The 12,923-nt window shown below is 40.4% G+C and overlaps 1 protein-coding gene across 1 annotated transcript in view; it reads right to left on the bottom strand.

The window, feature by feature from the left end:
- The window catches only part of COL6A5 (collagen type VI alpha 5 chain), a 150,609-nt gene that overhangs the window by 6,760 nt on the left and 130,926 nt on the right, over positions 1-12,923 (bottom strand). The window contains exons 38-40 of the mRNA XM_086416162.1: positions 8,616-9,305; positions 7,197-7,293; positions 6,211-6,452 (exon numbers count right to left, since the gene is read on the bottom strand). Of these exons, the coding sequence (XP_086272288.1) occupies positions 6,211-6,452; positions 7,197-7,293; positions 8,616-9,305 (1,029 nt within the window). The remainder of the gene's footprint in view (positions 1-6,210; positions 6,453-7,196; positions 7,294-8,615; positions 9,306-12,923) is intronic.

Here is a 12,923-nt window from a genome sequence, read left to right as displayed (position 1 = left end):
CAACCTTTCAGCAACCCAGAGGTAGGTTTTATTATCTCCTTTTCAAGCTTTAAGGTGTACTTTTGTTTTATAAACATAATTATAGAGTATGAATCACTGTGACAAAGCAGTAGGTGCTGTGGATGTTCTTTGGGAAGACGCTTCAGATGTCTGCATCTTCTACTTCCTTATCTATAAAAAGACACAGTACAACTCAGAGATTTCTAAAGCTTTTCTGACTTTCAAATTCTAATTTCTCATAAGCCTAAGAGGAAAGCCAAAGTGAGATTTTCTGAAGAGACTCAGACGGACTTGAAGGAACAGGGCTGACCAAGTCACCAAATCAATCAGTCAACTAGACTTCTCTGAGAGAAATGATTAAAGACAGCATCCACTTCTATAGTGATAGTTTCTCAGTTACGTCCAACTCTTTGCGACCCCATGGACTGTAGCCCACCAGGCCCTCTGTCTATGGGATTCTCCAGGCAAGAATACTGGAGTGGGTTGCCATGCCCTTCTCTGGGGGATCCTCCCCACCCAGGGATCAAGCCACCATCTCCTGCAGCTGCTACATTGCAAGGTGGATTCTTTACCACTGAGCCAATGGGGCAGCCCAAGCCTGGGAAAGAACCCCCTAAATCTGTGTTTCCCAAATGCATCTATGCATTGTAATTGGCCTGATATTTGCTGACCATTCAGTTGCCAAGCCCACACTCATATCAATTAAATCACATTCTCTGGTATTTCAAGGTAGTTTATGGCTGAAAATGCCAAGGTTAGTAGAATCAGAAGGATTGCAATCAAGCAAGCATTATCAATAACTTTCTCATTTATTGTCATTTCTCATAATTTCTCCCCTTCAGAAGTTTTCTCCATTTTTCTATTTTATTATACATCACACATACAGAAGTGGAGGGCTTCCCTGGTGGCTCAGATGGTAAAGCTCTGCCTGTAATTCCTGTGCTTACATTGTTAATTATATTCCCTACTGTTGTGTTTAATCACTCAGTCATGTCCAACTCTTTATGACCCCATGGACTGTAGTCTGCCAGACTAATCTGTCCATGGGATTTCCCAGGCAAGAATACTGGAGTGGGTTAGCATTCCATTCTCCAAGGGATCTTCCCAACCCATGGATCAAACCCGGGTCTCCTGCTTTGCAGACAGGTGCTTTACCATCTGAGCCACCAGGGAAGCTACTGCTTCCAGATTGTTTATTTCTCCTTTGTTTTCAGCAGTTTGATTTTAATATGTCTGAGTGGGGTTTTCTTTGAACTTTAAAAATCTATAACATTGTGTCTTTTACCAAATTTGGGAAGTTTTGGCCATTTTCTTTCTTTTTTTTTCCTGAATGGATCCCTTTCTACTCTCCTTCTAGAATACCAATGAAACATATGTTCATTTTTGAACATCTTCTTTGGTCCCTTTCTCTTTCTCTTTCTCTTCACCTTCTGGGACCCCTATAATGTGAATACTGGGGTGTTTGATGTTGTCCAAGAGGTCTCTTAGGCTGTCTTCATTTCTTTTCATTCTAACCCTAATCTACATTCTGTTTTGCACTATGGATTTCCACCATTCTGTGTTCCAGGTCACTTTTCTGTTCTTCTGCCTCAGTTATTCTGCTATCGATTCCTTCTACTGTGTTGTTCATCTCTGTTTGTTTGTGCTTTAGTACTTCTGGGTCTTTGGTAAACATTTCTTGAATCTTCTCCATTCTTTTTCTGAGATCCTGGATCATCTTCACTATCATTATTCTGACTTCTTCTTCTGGGAGGTTGCATACCTCCATTTCATTTATTTTTCTGGGGGTTTATCATGTTCCTTCATCTGGCACATAACCCTATTTCTTTTCATTTTGGCTAGCTTTCTGTGATTGTGATTGTGGTGGTAGTTCTGGAGGCTGCTGCTGGGATTGTAGTTCTTATTTCTTCTGTCTGCCCTCTGGTGGATGAGGATAAGAGGCTGTGCAAGCTTCCTGATGGGAGGCACTGGCTGTGGGGAAAACTGTGTCTTGCTCTGTGGGCATGGCCAGTGCTCAGTAAAACTTTAATCGAATTGTCTGCTGATGGGTGGGGCGGCACTCCCTCCCTGTCAGTTGTTTGGCCTGAGGCGACCTGGACCTGGAGTCTACAGTCTCTCAGTCAGTCAGTTCAGTCACTCAGTTTGTGTCCGACTCTTTGTGAACCCATGGACTGCAGCACGCCAGGCTTCCCTGTCCATCACCAACTCCCAGAGTTTACTCAGACTCATGTCCATTGAGTCAGTGATGTCATCCAACCATCTCATTCTCTGTTGTCCCCTTCTCCTCCTGCTTTCGATCTTTCCCAGCATCAGGGTCTTTTCAAACGAGTTAGTTCTTCGTATCAGGTAGCCAAAGTATTGGAGTTTCAGCTTTATCATCAGTCCTTCCAATGAATATTCAGGACTGATTTCCTTTAGGGTGGATGGGTTGGATCTCCTTGCAGTCCAAGGGACTCTCAAGAGCCCCAACACAATGTTTCAAAAGCATCAATTATTCGGCGCTCAACTTTCTTTATAGTCCAACTCTCGCATCGAAACATCATTTCAGTTCAGTTCAGTCGCTCAGTTGTGTCCAACTCTTTGTGACCCCATGAATTTCAGCACACCAGGCCTCCCTGTCCATCACCAACTCCCGGAGTTCACTCAAACTCATGTCCGTCAAGTTGGTGATGCCATCCAGCCATCTCATCCTCTGTCATCCCCTTCTCCTCCTGCCTCCAATCCCTCCCAACATCAGAGTCTTTTCCAATGAGTCAACTCTTCGCATGAGGTGGTCAAAGTATTGGGGTTTCAGCTTTAGCATCAGGCCTTCCAAAGAACACCCAGGACTGATCTCCTTTAGAATGGACTGGTTGGATCTCCTTGCAGTCCAAAGGACTCTCAAGAGTCCTCTCCAACATCACAGTTCAAAAGCATCAATTCTTTGGTGCTCAGCTTTCTTCACAGTCCAACTCTCACACCCATATATGACCACTGGAAAAACCATAGCCTTGACTAGATGGACCTTTTTTGGCAAAGTAGACCATTCAAGTATGACTTAAATTAAATCTCTTACGATTATACAATGCAAGTGAAAAATAGATTCAAGGGATTAGATCTGATAGATAGAGTGCCTGAAGCACTAAAATAGATGGGGGTTTGTGACATTGTACAGGAGGCAGTGATCAAGACCATCCCCAAGAAAAAGAAATGCAAAAAGCCAAAACGGTTGTCTGAGGAGGCCTTACAAGTAACTGAGAAAAGAAGAGAAGCTATAGGGAAAGGAGAAAAGGAAAGATATAACAACTTGAATGCAGAGTTCCAAAGAATAGCAAGGAGATATAAGAAAGCCTTCCTCAGTGATCAATGAAAAGAAATAGAGAAAAATAATAGAAGTGGAAAGACTAGAGATCTCTCAAAAAAAATTTGATAGATACTAAGGGAATATTTCAGGCAAAGATGTGCTCAATAGAGGACAGAAATGGTATGGACCTAACAGAAGCAGAAGAAATTAAGAAGACATGGCAAAAATACATAGAAGAACTGTACAAAAAAGATCTTCATGACCCAGATAACCACAGTGGTGTGATGGCTCACCTAGAGCCAGACATCCTGGAATGTAAAGTCAAGTGGGCCTTAGGAAGCATCACTACAAACAAAGCTAGTGGAGGTGATAGAATTCCAGTTGAGCTATTTCAAATCCTAAAAGATGATGCTGTGAAAGTGCTGCACTCAATACACCAGCAAATTTGGAAAACTCAGCAGTGGCCACAGGACTGAAAAAGTCATTTTTCATTCCAGTCCCAAAGAAAAGCAATGCCAAAGAATGTTCAAACTACCGCACAATTACACTCATCTCACATCCTAGCAAAGCAATGCTTAAAATTCTCCAAGCCAGGTTTCAACAGTACATGAAATGAACTTCCATTCCAGATGTTCAAGCTGAATTTAGAAAAGACATAGGAACCAGAGGTCAAATTGCCAACATCCACTGGATCATTGAAAAAGCAAGAGAGTTCCAGAAAAACATCTGCTGCTGCTATTGTGGATCACAATAAAATGTAGAAAATTCTTAAATAGATGGGAATACCAGATCACCTTACCTGCCCCTGAGAAATCTGTATGCAGATCAGGAAGCAACAGTTAGAACTGAACATGGAACAATGACCTGGTTCCAAATTGGGAAAGGAATACATCATAGCTGTATACCGTCACCCTGCTTATTTAACTTATAATGCAGAGAACATGATGCAAAACACCCATACTGGATGAATCACAGGCTGAAATTAAGATTTCCAGGAGCAATATCAATAACCTCAGATATGCAGATGACACCACCAGGAAGTGAAGAAGAGCTAAAGAGCCTCTTGATAAAAGTAAAAGAGGAGAGTGAAAAAGCTGGCATAAAACTCAGCATTTAAAAAACTAAGATCACAGCATCCAGTCCCATCACTTCATGGCAAATAGATGGGGAAACAATGGAATCAGTGAGAACTTTATTTTGGGGGGCTCCAAACTCACTGCAGATGGTGACTGCAGCCATAAAATTAAAAGATGCTTGCTCTTTGGAGAAAAGCTATGACCAACCTAGACAGCATATTAAAAAGCAGAGACATTACTTTGCTGACAAAGGTCCATCTAGTCAAAGCTATGGTTTTTCCAGTAGTTATGTATGGATGTGAGAATTGGACCATAAAGAAGGCTGAGCACCAAAAAATTGATGCTTTTGAACTGTAGTGTTAGAGAAGACTCTCGGGAGTCTCTTGGACTTCAAGGAGATCAAACCAGTCCATCCTAAAGAAAATCAGTCTGACTATTCATTGGAAGGATTGATGCTGAAGCTGAAACTCCAATACTTTGGCCACCTGATGCGAAGAACTGACTCATTGGAAAAGACCCTGATGTTGGGAAGTACTCCAAGCAGGAGGATAAGGGGGCAACAGAGGATGAGATGGTTGGATGGCATCACCAACTCAATGGACATGAGTTTGAATGAACTCTGGGAGTTGCTGATGGACAGGGAGGCCTGGCATGCTGCAGTTCATGGGGTCACAAAGAGTCGGACACGACTGAGTGACTGAACTGACTGAACTGATACTTATGTATATAGTATTTGGGACTTTCTGGTGGCTCAGATGGTAAAGAATCTGCCTGTAATGTGGGAGACCTAGGTTTGATCCCTGGGTTGGGAAGATCCTTTGGAGAAAGGCATGGAAACCCACTCCAGTATTCTTGCCTGGAGAATCCCCATGGACAGAGGAGCCTAGCAGGCTTCAGTCCATAGGGTCACAACAATTTGGACACAACTGCGTGACTAAGCACAGCACAGCACAGCACATAGAGTATATTATGTACATAATGTACACATATATAGTGCTTTATTATATAACTGTACAAATGTATATCATACCACTGTTGGGCATCTCTGTCACCACTTTGAGGCCGTTACAAATAATTCTGCTCTGAACATTCTCATACCTGGCCTTTAGTAAACATATATTTTTCTGTTGGGTATAGACATTGCAGTAAAATTGTTGGGTCATAGGATATGCATATTTTCACCTTTAGTAGATATTCAGGAATATTTATTTTAAAATAATTTCTCCCATGATTTTGGTACACAGCAGAGATTGTGAACAGTTGCTCTGAAACCAGTCATGGCTGCCTCTTCTCTGTCTCTATTTTCTCTTTAGCTGTGCATTCATAGCCACTTCCCCATGCACCCTAAGAAGCACAAAGATATCTCAGAACCATAGCAGCTGTGTCCTGTCTGGTCTCTGCTGCACTGGGGCTCAGCCAGAAGCCTACATTTCAAGCCAGGAACGCGCTGGTCACCAAGGGATAAAGCAGACCCCCCAGCCTTCACATTCTGGAGGCCTGACGTCCACTTCCTCTCCTCTCCCCCATCTCCCAAAGAATGCAGAGCTTCTCCTGCTCCCCCAGGACCTGTGGTCCTCCCCCCTGCCCCTCTTATATCTTTATACCTTGACTCACCCCAGGCATTTGTATCTAGTTCTGGTTTTGTCAACACCAGTGGCCCCCTTTTTTCACCCTTCTAGAGTTTTATCTCCTTTGTCCCCTTGTTTTGGGGACCCCACATAGTCTAGATGATAAATGCTTCTATTATGCCATATCTATTCATCCAGATGAGTTCTAATTGCTCATCTTCTACCAGGGAAAATCCAGACAAAGGTATTTCAGGCTTGTCAACTCTTCGGCACTCAAGGTTACCTTTTTCATCTTGTCTGTCATTTGCTGGAGATGTAATTTCTTCTGAATGTGCCTCTTTCTTGTCTTGCATCATCAGTTCCCCAGATGAAAGGAGCATGTATAACCTCTGAATCAAATTAGTGTTGATACCAGAACTGTTACTATGACTGTTCCCTATTTCAAAGAAATGCTGCTGCTGGGAATCGGGGTCACCCGAAAGCTCACTGTTCTCCATCTCAATTTCATATACCTCAGGAAGAAGGCTAAGGTAACAGAGAAAAGTGATGAAACATAGGTTAACCAAGTCCCTTTCAGGATTCAGTGTAGTTACAGGCAGCTAAGGTAACAGGAATCAATTTTATGCATGTTATTGGAATAGTCCAAAGGTAGTTTGTGTAAGATATCTGACTGGAGGGCCAACTCTTTCATATTCCAAAGGGAAATTAAACATTTGTGCCCATGTTTAATAATAGGGCTCCAAACCATATTATTTTCACTACTGAATTTTTACTGAGTACTTAGGGTTGGACTTTGCAAAATCAAACTTAAAAGAATTCTTTCCGCCAGGCTCCATATGGGTACTGTTTCAAAACGGTATGTTTTTGTTGCCACTTTATGAGTTTTTCTTTTTCATCTTTTTTTCTTATTCTCTAAAACTATTACATCTAACCTTTGATATGTAAGTTTTCTGTTTTGATAGTACCCAGTATTTGAATGATATTATATAGTTACTAATAAGGTGTTAATAGCCCCTTTCTTTCATAAAAACTACAGAAATAGAAATATGGTTCTTTCTAATATGCATCATATTCTATGTGCTATTAACACCAGATCTGTGATGTTGTCACAAATCAGGAACATTTAAAACACACACACATGCACACACACACACATACCCCACAACCAAACTTGCATCCTGAAAACTAAAATGCCATTTATTTCAAATTATTTTCTTAAGAACTTTTTCTAGTGGTAATATGACCCAAACTGTGAATTTGTCAACTCACAATACAGTGTTTCCTATGCCATTATTCTCTGGAGTGGGAGAGGTGATGTTAACACATTTGGGTTTCATGTCTGCAGGGGGGTATTTGTTGATGCCACCTAGAGAGAGAGTGGACAGTTAGTCTAAATTTTACCCTTCCATATTCTATCACCCAAAGTCAGTTCATCTTTTCCTGGAGTTGGGGGTATTTCCAAGAGCAAATTCATTTTATAAGAGACTCAGCAAAGTATGTACCTTCTGACTTTGCAATACCTCATTGGCAAAGTCAGCGAGATGTAGCAGTGATTCAGTCAAAAATTATGCTCTCTGTGTTACAGGCTTGTGATATGATTCAAGGATAACTCTTAACCCCTTCTATCATTTGTTTCTCTCCTTCTGAAAGGAGGACTTTCTGGAAGACAGCATTAACTATTGAAATTATCTGCCTTATTTATCTTGAGGTTGGAAGAAGGCTTTTTTTTTTTTTTTTTTTTTTGCAAATGACAAACTTGCCACTAAATATAAATCCTAAGTGCCAAGATTTCTGAGGGTTCTGGGGCTGTGGGCTTTATGAACACCAGAAAAATCTGTATCCCTGTGATTTCCCACTAAACTTGTAGCAGCTACGAGTGTGGCTCTGCTGCACTCCTAATTCATGGCACTGGCCAGGACTGGCTTGATGCTACAGCTCTTAGGTTTGCTCCTATAACCATGTCTGGAATTATGGCACATGGACAGAGACTGGGACACCTCTCTCAAATGCCTACTATGCAAAGAGACCCGCAAACCGCTTGCCTGGCTGTGCCTGAGCCAGCTGTCTGAGACAGAGGCTCTACAAGAGATTCATGCCCCTGGCTCTTAATAATTCAAGCCAGAACCAAAGTTGGCTTACAGTGACAAGGTAAAACAGAAGTCCTTGGAGTAGGTGGAGGGTGGTGGGAGTGGAGTACTACTTATTAAAGTGATGTCACTGTAATACTTTCATTAAGGCTTTAGTAATTAAAGTATAGCTTAATGGACAAGAGCACAACTTTGGGGTCAGAATGCATAGGATTGAGTCTAGAATTTGCTATTAACTGTGAGCGTTTGAGCAACTGATTTAATGTCTCTGAACCTCAGTTTTCTCACTTGTAAAATGGGGATATTACTACTCTCCTTTGAGGGCCATCCTGAGGATTAAATGATCCAATCCTTTAAAAGACTTGACACATAATGAGCCCTCACAGGTTAGAGTTAAAAGACACTTATTAGTTTCTTGACAGTGAGACAGCAGAGCTCAAGGTCACTAGGACCTGGGGTTTCCCCTGTGGTTTTCTCATCGCCTCCTACTCACACCTAAGACGCCACCACTCTTGACGAAAATGAGAATCATGTTACTGGTGGATTGTACACAGAGATATCTATTGCAAAAGCAACAGAAAATAAAACTTTAATGACTTACGTCTGATTGAATGAACAAATGGCTTGATAAATTTGACGATATAGTTCAAATCTGGCTTGTGGGTTCGGCCAAGCTGGACTAAGTGATGATCCAGTGGGTGGCTGGCTAATTCTTCTAATTCCTTGTCATTGTGTAGAGGACCAAAAGAAAACACAAACATGGAGTAGCCCTGACACTGGGCTCTCAGAGATACCTTTCTTAAGACTTCCCTGTCTAAAGGGTTGGTTTCACCAGCGGATATAACAAAGATAACTTTGTTTCTCCTCAGGTTGGGAGTTCCTACAAAGACATTGTCAAGTGTCCACTGAAGGGCGTGGCCTATAAAAACATCTCCATTGAGCTGCTGAAGGGAGTCTTGGAGATGATGTTTCATTTGGTGTATATTGTTATAAGTGACCAAATCAAATTCTAGGTAGACGGGGCATTTTTCTGTGTTGGGCATATAGCCTGGAGGAGAGTAGGTCAGGACTGCTATTCTGTCTCCTAAGGTGGAGGTCAGTGGATCTGGGGCCAGATGAAAATAATCAAGCACTGAGGTTACAAAAGCTTTCACTTCCTTAAACTCATCACTTCCTATTCTTTTGGAAGCATCTATGAGAAAAGTCACATCCATGTAATATTCTTGAAGAGAGGCATCTCTACTTTCATAAGTAAGACCTGGTTCTTCTTTTCTGCCAAGGTTTTCATGTCCTGCAACAGAATAATCCAAGTCACTGTTTTTAGTAGGAGGATAAACTTGGAATTGCTAGCCAAGGATGGCAATACTTACTATGTGGTATTATCACACATCATCCCCATACCCATGGTAGATGTTACTAGTCAATATCAGTACTTGTTCTCAGATACATTCTCTAAGTTCATCTCTACACAATGTGTGGAGAGCCATTATCATTCAACAGATACTGTCACATGTGAAGCAACTTACCCCATCTCTGATCTTTGTCAAAGGATTGATTGATCAAGGTAAGAAACATACAGCTATTTTTACTACTTCAGTTGTAACTAAAACCACTTTTTAGTTGCAAAATTTGGAGTACATATTGTATTCATTATACACAATGACCCCAAGAGAAAAGTAAATATGTCAAAGTAAAGTAAAGTAAAATAAAGTCGCTCAGTCGTGTCCGACTCTTTGCGACCCCATGGACTGTAGCCTACCAGGCTCCTCTGTCCATGGGATTCTCCAGGCAATAGTATTGGAGTGGATTGCCATTTCCTTCTCCAGGGGATCGTCCCGACCCAGGGATCGAACCCAGGTCTCCCACATTGTAGACAGACGTTTAACCATCTGACCCACCAGGGAAGTCAAATATGTCAAAGTCACATTTACTGATGACATCCTTATATACACGTTTAGAATATGTGCCGTAGTATGACTCAATGAGAGCAAGTATAAATGCTGACTTCAGAATCCAAATTCTGTGTAAGACACGACATACTCTAAGACCTTGGTAGTCAAAGTGCCAATCCACAAACAGTTCACTGGCCCGTGACAAGATAAGAAGCTTGCACCATGACGTAAGTAAGTCAACTACATCACTAAACACACAGATATTTCACTGATTTTATTATTATTGTAGTAAGACTTTCTCAATGAAGGAAATAGTGCCTCAATTTACACTTTTTTTTTTTTTAACTATTTATCATTTTTATCTTGTTGGAGGCCAACACTTCAAGTAGTTCTAAAGGGTCATGAAATCAAGTCCAAAATCATGGGGACAATGGCTGGTTGGTGAGGCCACAACAGGAAATGCCAGCTCAGAAATAAATATAAGAAGGATATGATCAATGTTCTCTTTTTTTTTTTTTCTATGAAATAGATGTGTTTGTGAACCCAATCAAGCAAGAAGTAGATTCCTAACTGGCAAAAATGTATTACTGTCCAATTGTGCTTGGCCCATTATTAAGGCTTTGCATCTATTACTTAACTTGATCCTCACGACAACCTCACAAATTAATTGATTAACCTTTATGAATGCCACAGAAGTTTAATATTGAAATAGAATGCAGAAAAACAATATCATGAGTAATGTTATTAACAGGGCAAATATGATCCGATGACTTTCAAATGTGCAATGATTTCTGCATTCCTGGGGCCAACTCCATACTATCTTTTTTATCTATTTTAGGATTATTTCTGATAAATAAAATTTGTATGTGTTTAAAGGGCACAATGTTCATCAAAAACTCTACAAATAATAAATGATGCACAGGGTGTGAAGAAAAAGGAACCCTCCTAATTGTTGGTGAGAACAATTGGTATATAAATTGGTATAGCCATTATGCAGAACAGTATGGAAGTTCCTTAAAAACCTAAAAATAGAGTTACCATTTGATCCAGTAACCCTACTCTGGAACATATATCTGAAATAAACTATAATTTGAAAGGATACATGAACCCTAATATTCATAGCAGGACTATTTACAATAGCCAAGACTTGCAAGCAACCTAAGTGTCCATTGACAGATGAATGGATAAAGAAGATGTGGTATATTTACACAATAGAATATTACTTAGCCATAAGAAAGAATGAAGTAATGCCCTTTGGAGCAACATGGATGGATACTTCATTTAGAGATTATCACACAAAATGAAGTAATCCGAACACAGAAAGACAAACATCCTATGATACTGCTTATATGTGGAATCCAAAATATGATACATATGAATTTACTTACAAAACAGAAATAGACTCCCAGATACAGAAAAGGAACATGGTTACCAAAGAGAAAATGTGGGGAGGATAAATTAAGAGTTTGGGATTCATATATACATGCTGCTGCTGCTAAGTCGCTTCAGTCATGTCTGACTCTGTGCGACCCCATAGACGGCAGCCCACCAGGCTCCCCCGTCCCTGGGATTCTCCAGGCAAGAACACTGGAGTGGGTTTCCATTTCCTTCTCCAGTGCATGAAAGTGAAAAGTCAAAGTGAAGTCGCTCAGTCGTGTCCGACTCTTAGCGACCCCATGGACTACAGCCTACCAGGCTCCTCTGTCCATGGGATTTTCCAGGCAAGAGCACTGGAGTGGGATGCCAGTGCCTTCTCCATCATATGTACATACTACTATGTATAATACAGTTAAGCGACAAGGGCCTATTGTATAACATATGGAACTATCCTCAATAGTTTGTCATAACCTATCTAGAAAAGAATTTTCAAAAGAATATATATATACACACACATGAATATATGTATTATAACTGAATCACTTTGCTGTAAACCTGAAACCAACACAACATTGTGAATCAACTATATTTTAATAAAAACTTTAAAAATTGAATGGAAAAATTAACAATAAAGTATACAATGTTTTGATATAAGTATACACATATAATGATTGCCACAATTGATCTAATATTGTTGGATTTGATTTGCTAAAGTTTTGTTTCGAATTTTTGCATCCATGTTTACAAGGAATGTTGTAGTTTCCTTTTCATGTAATGTCTTTGTGTGGTTTTGGCTTCAAAGAATGAGTTCAGAAGCTTTCCTTCCTCTTCAGTATTCTGGAAAAGTTTGTGTAGAATTGATACTATTTCTTCCTTAAATGTTTTGTTGAATGCATCAGTGAAGTCGTCTTGGCCTGGAGTTTTCCTTATGGAAAGTTTTGAACTACAAATTCAATTTTCATTAATAGGTTTAGGAATAAATATTTAGGTTATTTTTCCCTGAGTGAGCTTCGGTAATTCGTGTACCGCAAGTAATTTGTCTATTTCACCAAAATGTCTAATTAATAAGCAAAACCTACAGTCCATGGGGTCACAAAAGAGCAGGATTGAGTGGCTGAGCACATACAGGAGAGTGCATGCTAAGTCACTTCAGTTGTGTTCAACTCTTTGTGACCCTGTGGACTGTAGCCCCCCAGGCTCCTCTATCCATGGGGTTCACCAGGCAAGAATACTGGAGTGGGCTGCCATGCCCTCCTCCAGGGGATCTTCTTGACCCAGGGATGGAAGCTGTGTCTCCTATCTGCATTGGCTGGCAGGTTCTTTACCAGTAGCACCAAACTGCTGACAATGTTCCCTGACTATCCTTTTAATATCTGTAGAATATGTCTCTTCTCTCATTCCTGATGTTGGTCATTTGTATTTTCATTTTCACCAGTGAGTTTGCCTATAGGTTTACCCATTTAATTGCTCTTATAGAAAAAAAAAAAAAAAAAACACTTTGATTTTATTTATTTTCTCCTTTCTATTTCATTGACTTCTGTTTGGATTTTATTACTCCTTATTTCTCCTTACCTTAGGTTTAACTTGTTCCTCTTTTTCTGGTTTCTCAAAATGAAAACTGAGGTCTTCGATTTCAAATC

This window comes from Bos grunniens, chromosome 1, assembly GCF_055505025.1.
Source record: "Bos grunniens cultivar Pamir isolate PY7600 chromosome 1, Bosgru_T2T1.0, whole genome shotgun sequence".
Classification (NCBI taxonomy): domain Eukaryota; kingdom Metazoa; phylum Chordata; class Mammalia; order Artiodactyla; family Bovidae; genus Bos; species Bos grunniens.
Note: the sequence above shows the minus strand (reverse complement) of the source record. Positions and strands in the feature narration are given on the sequence as shown.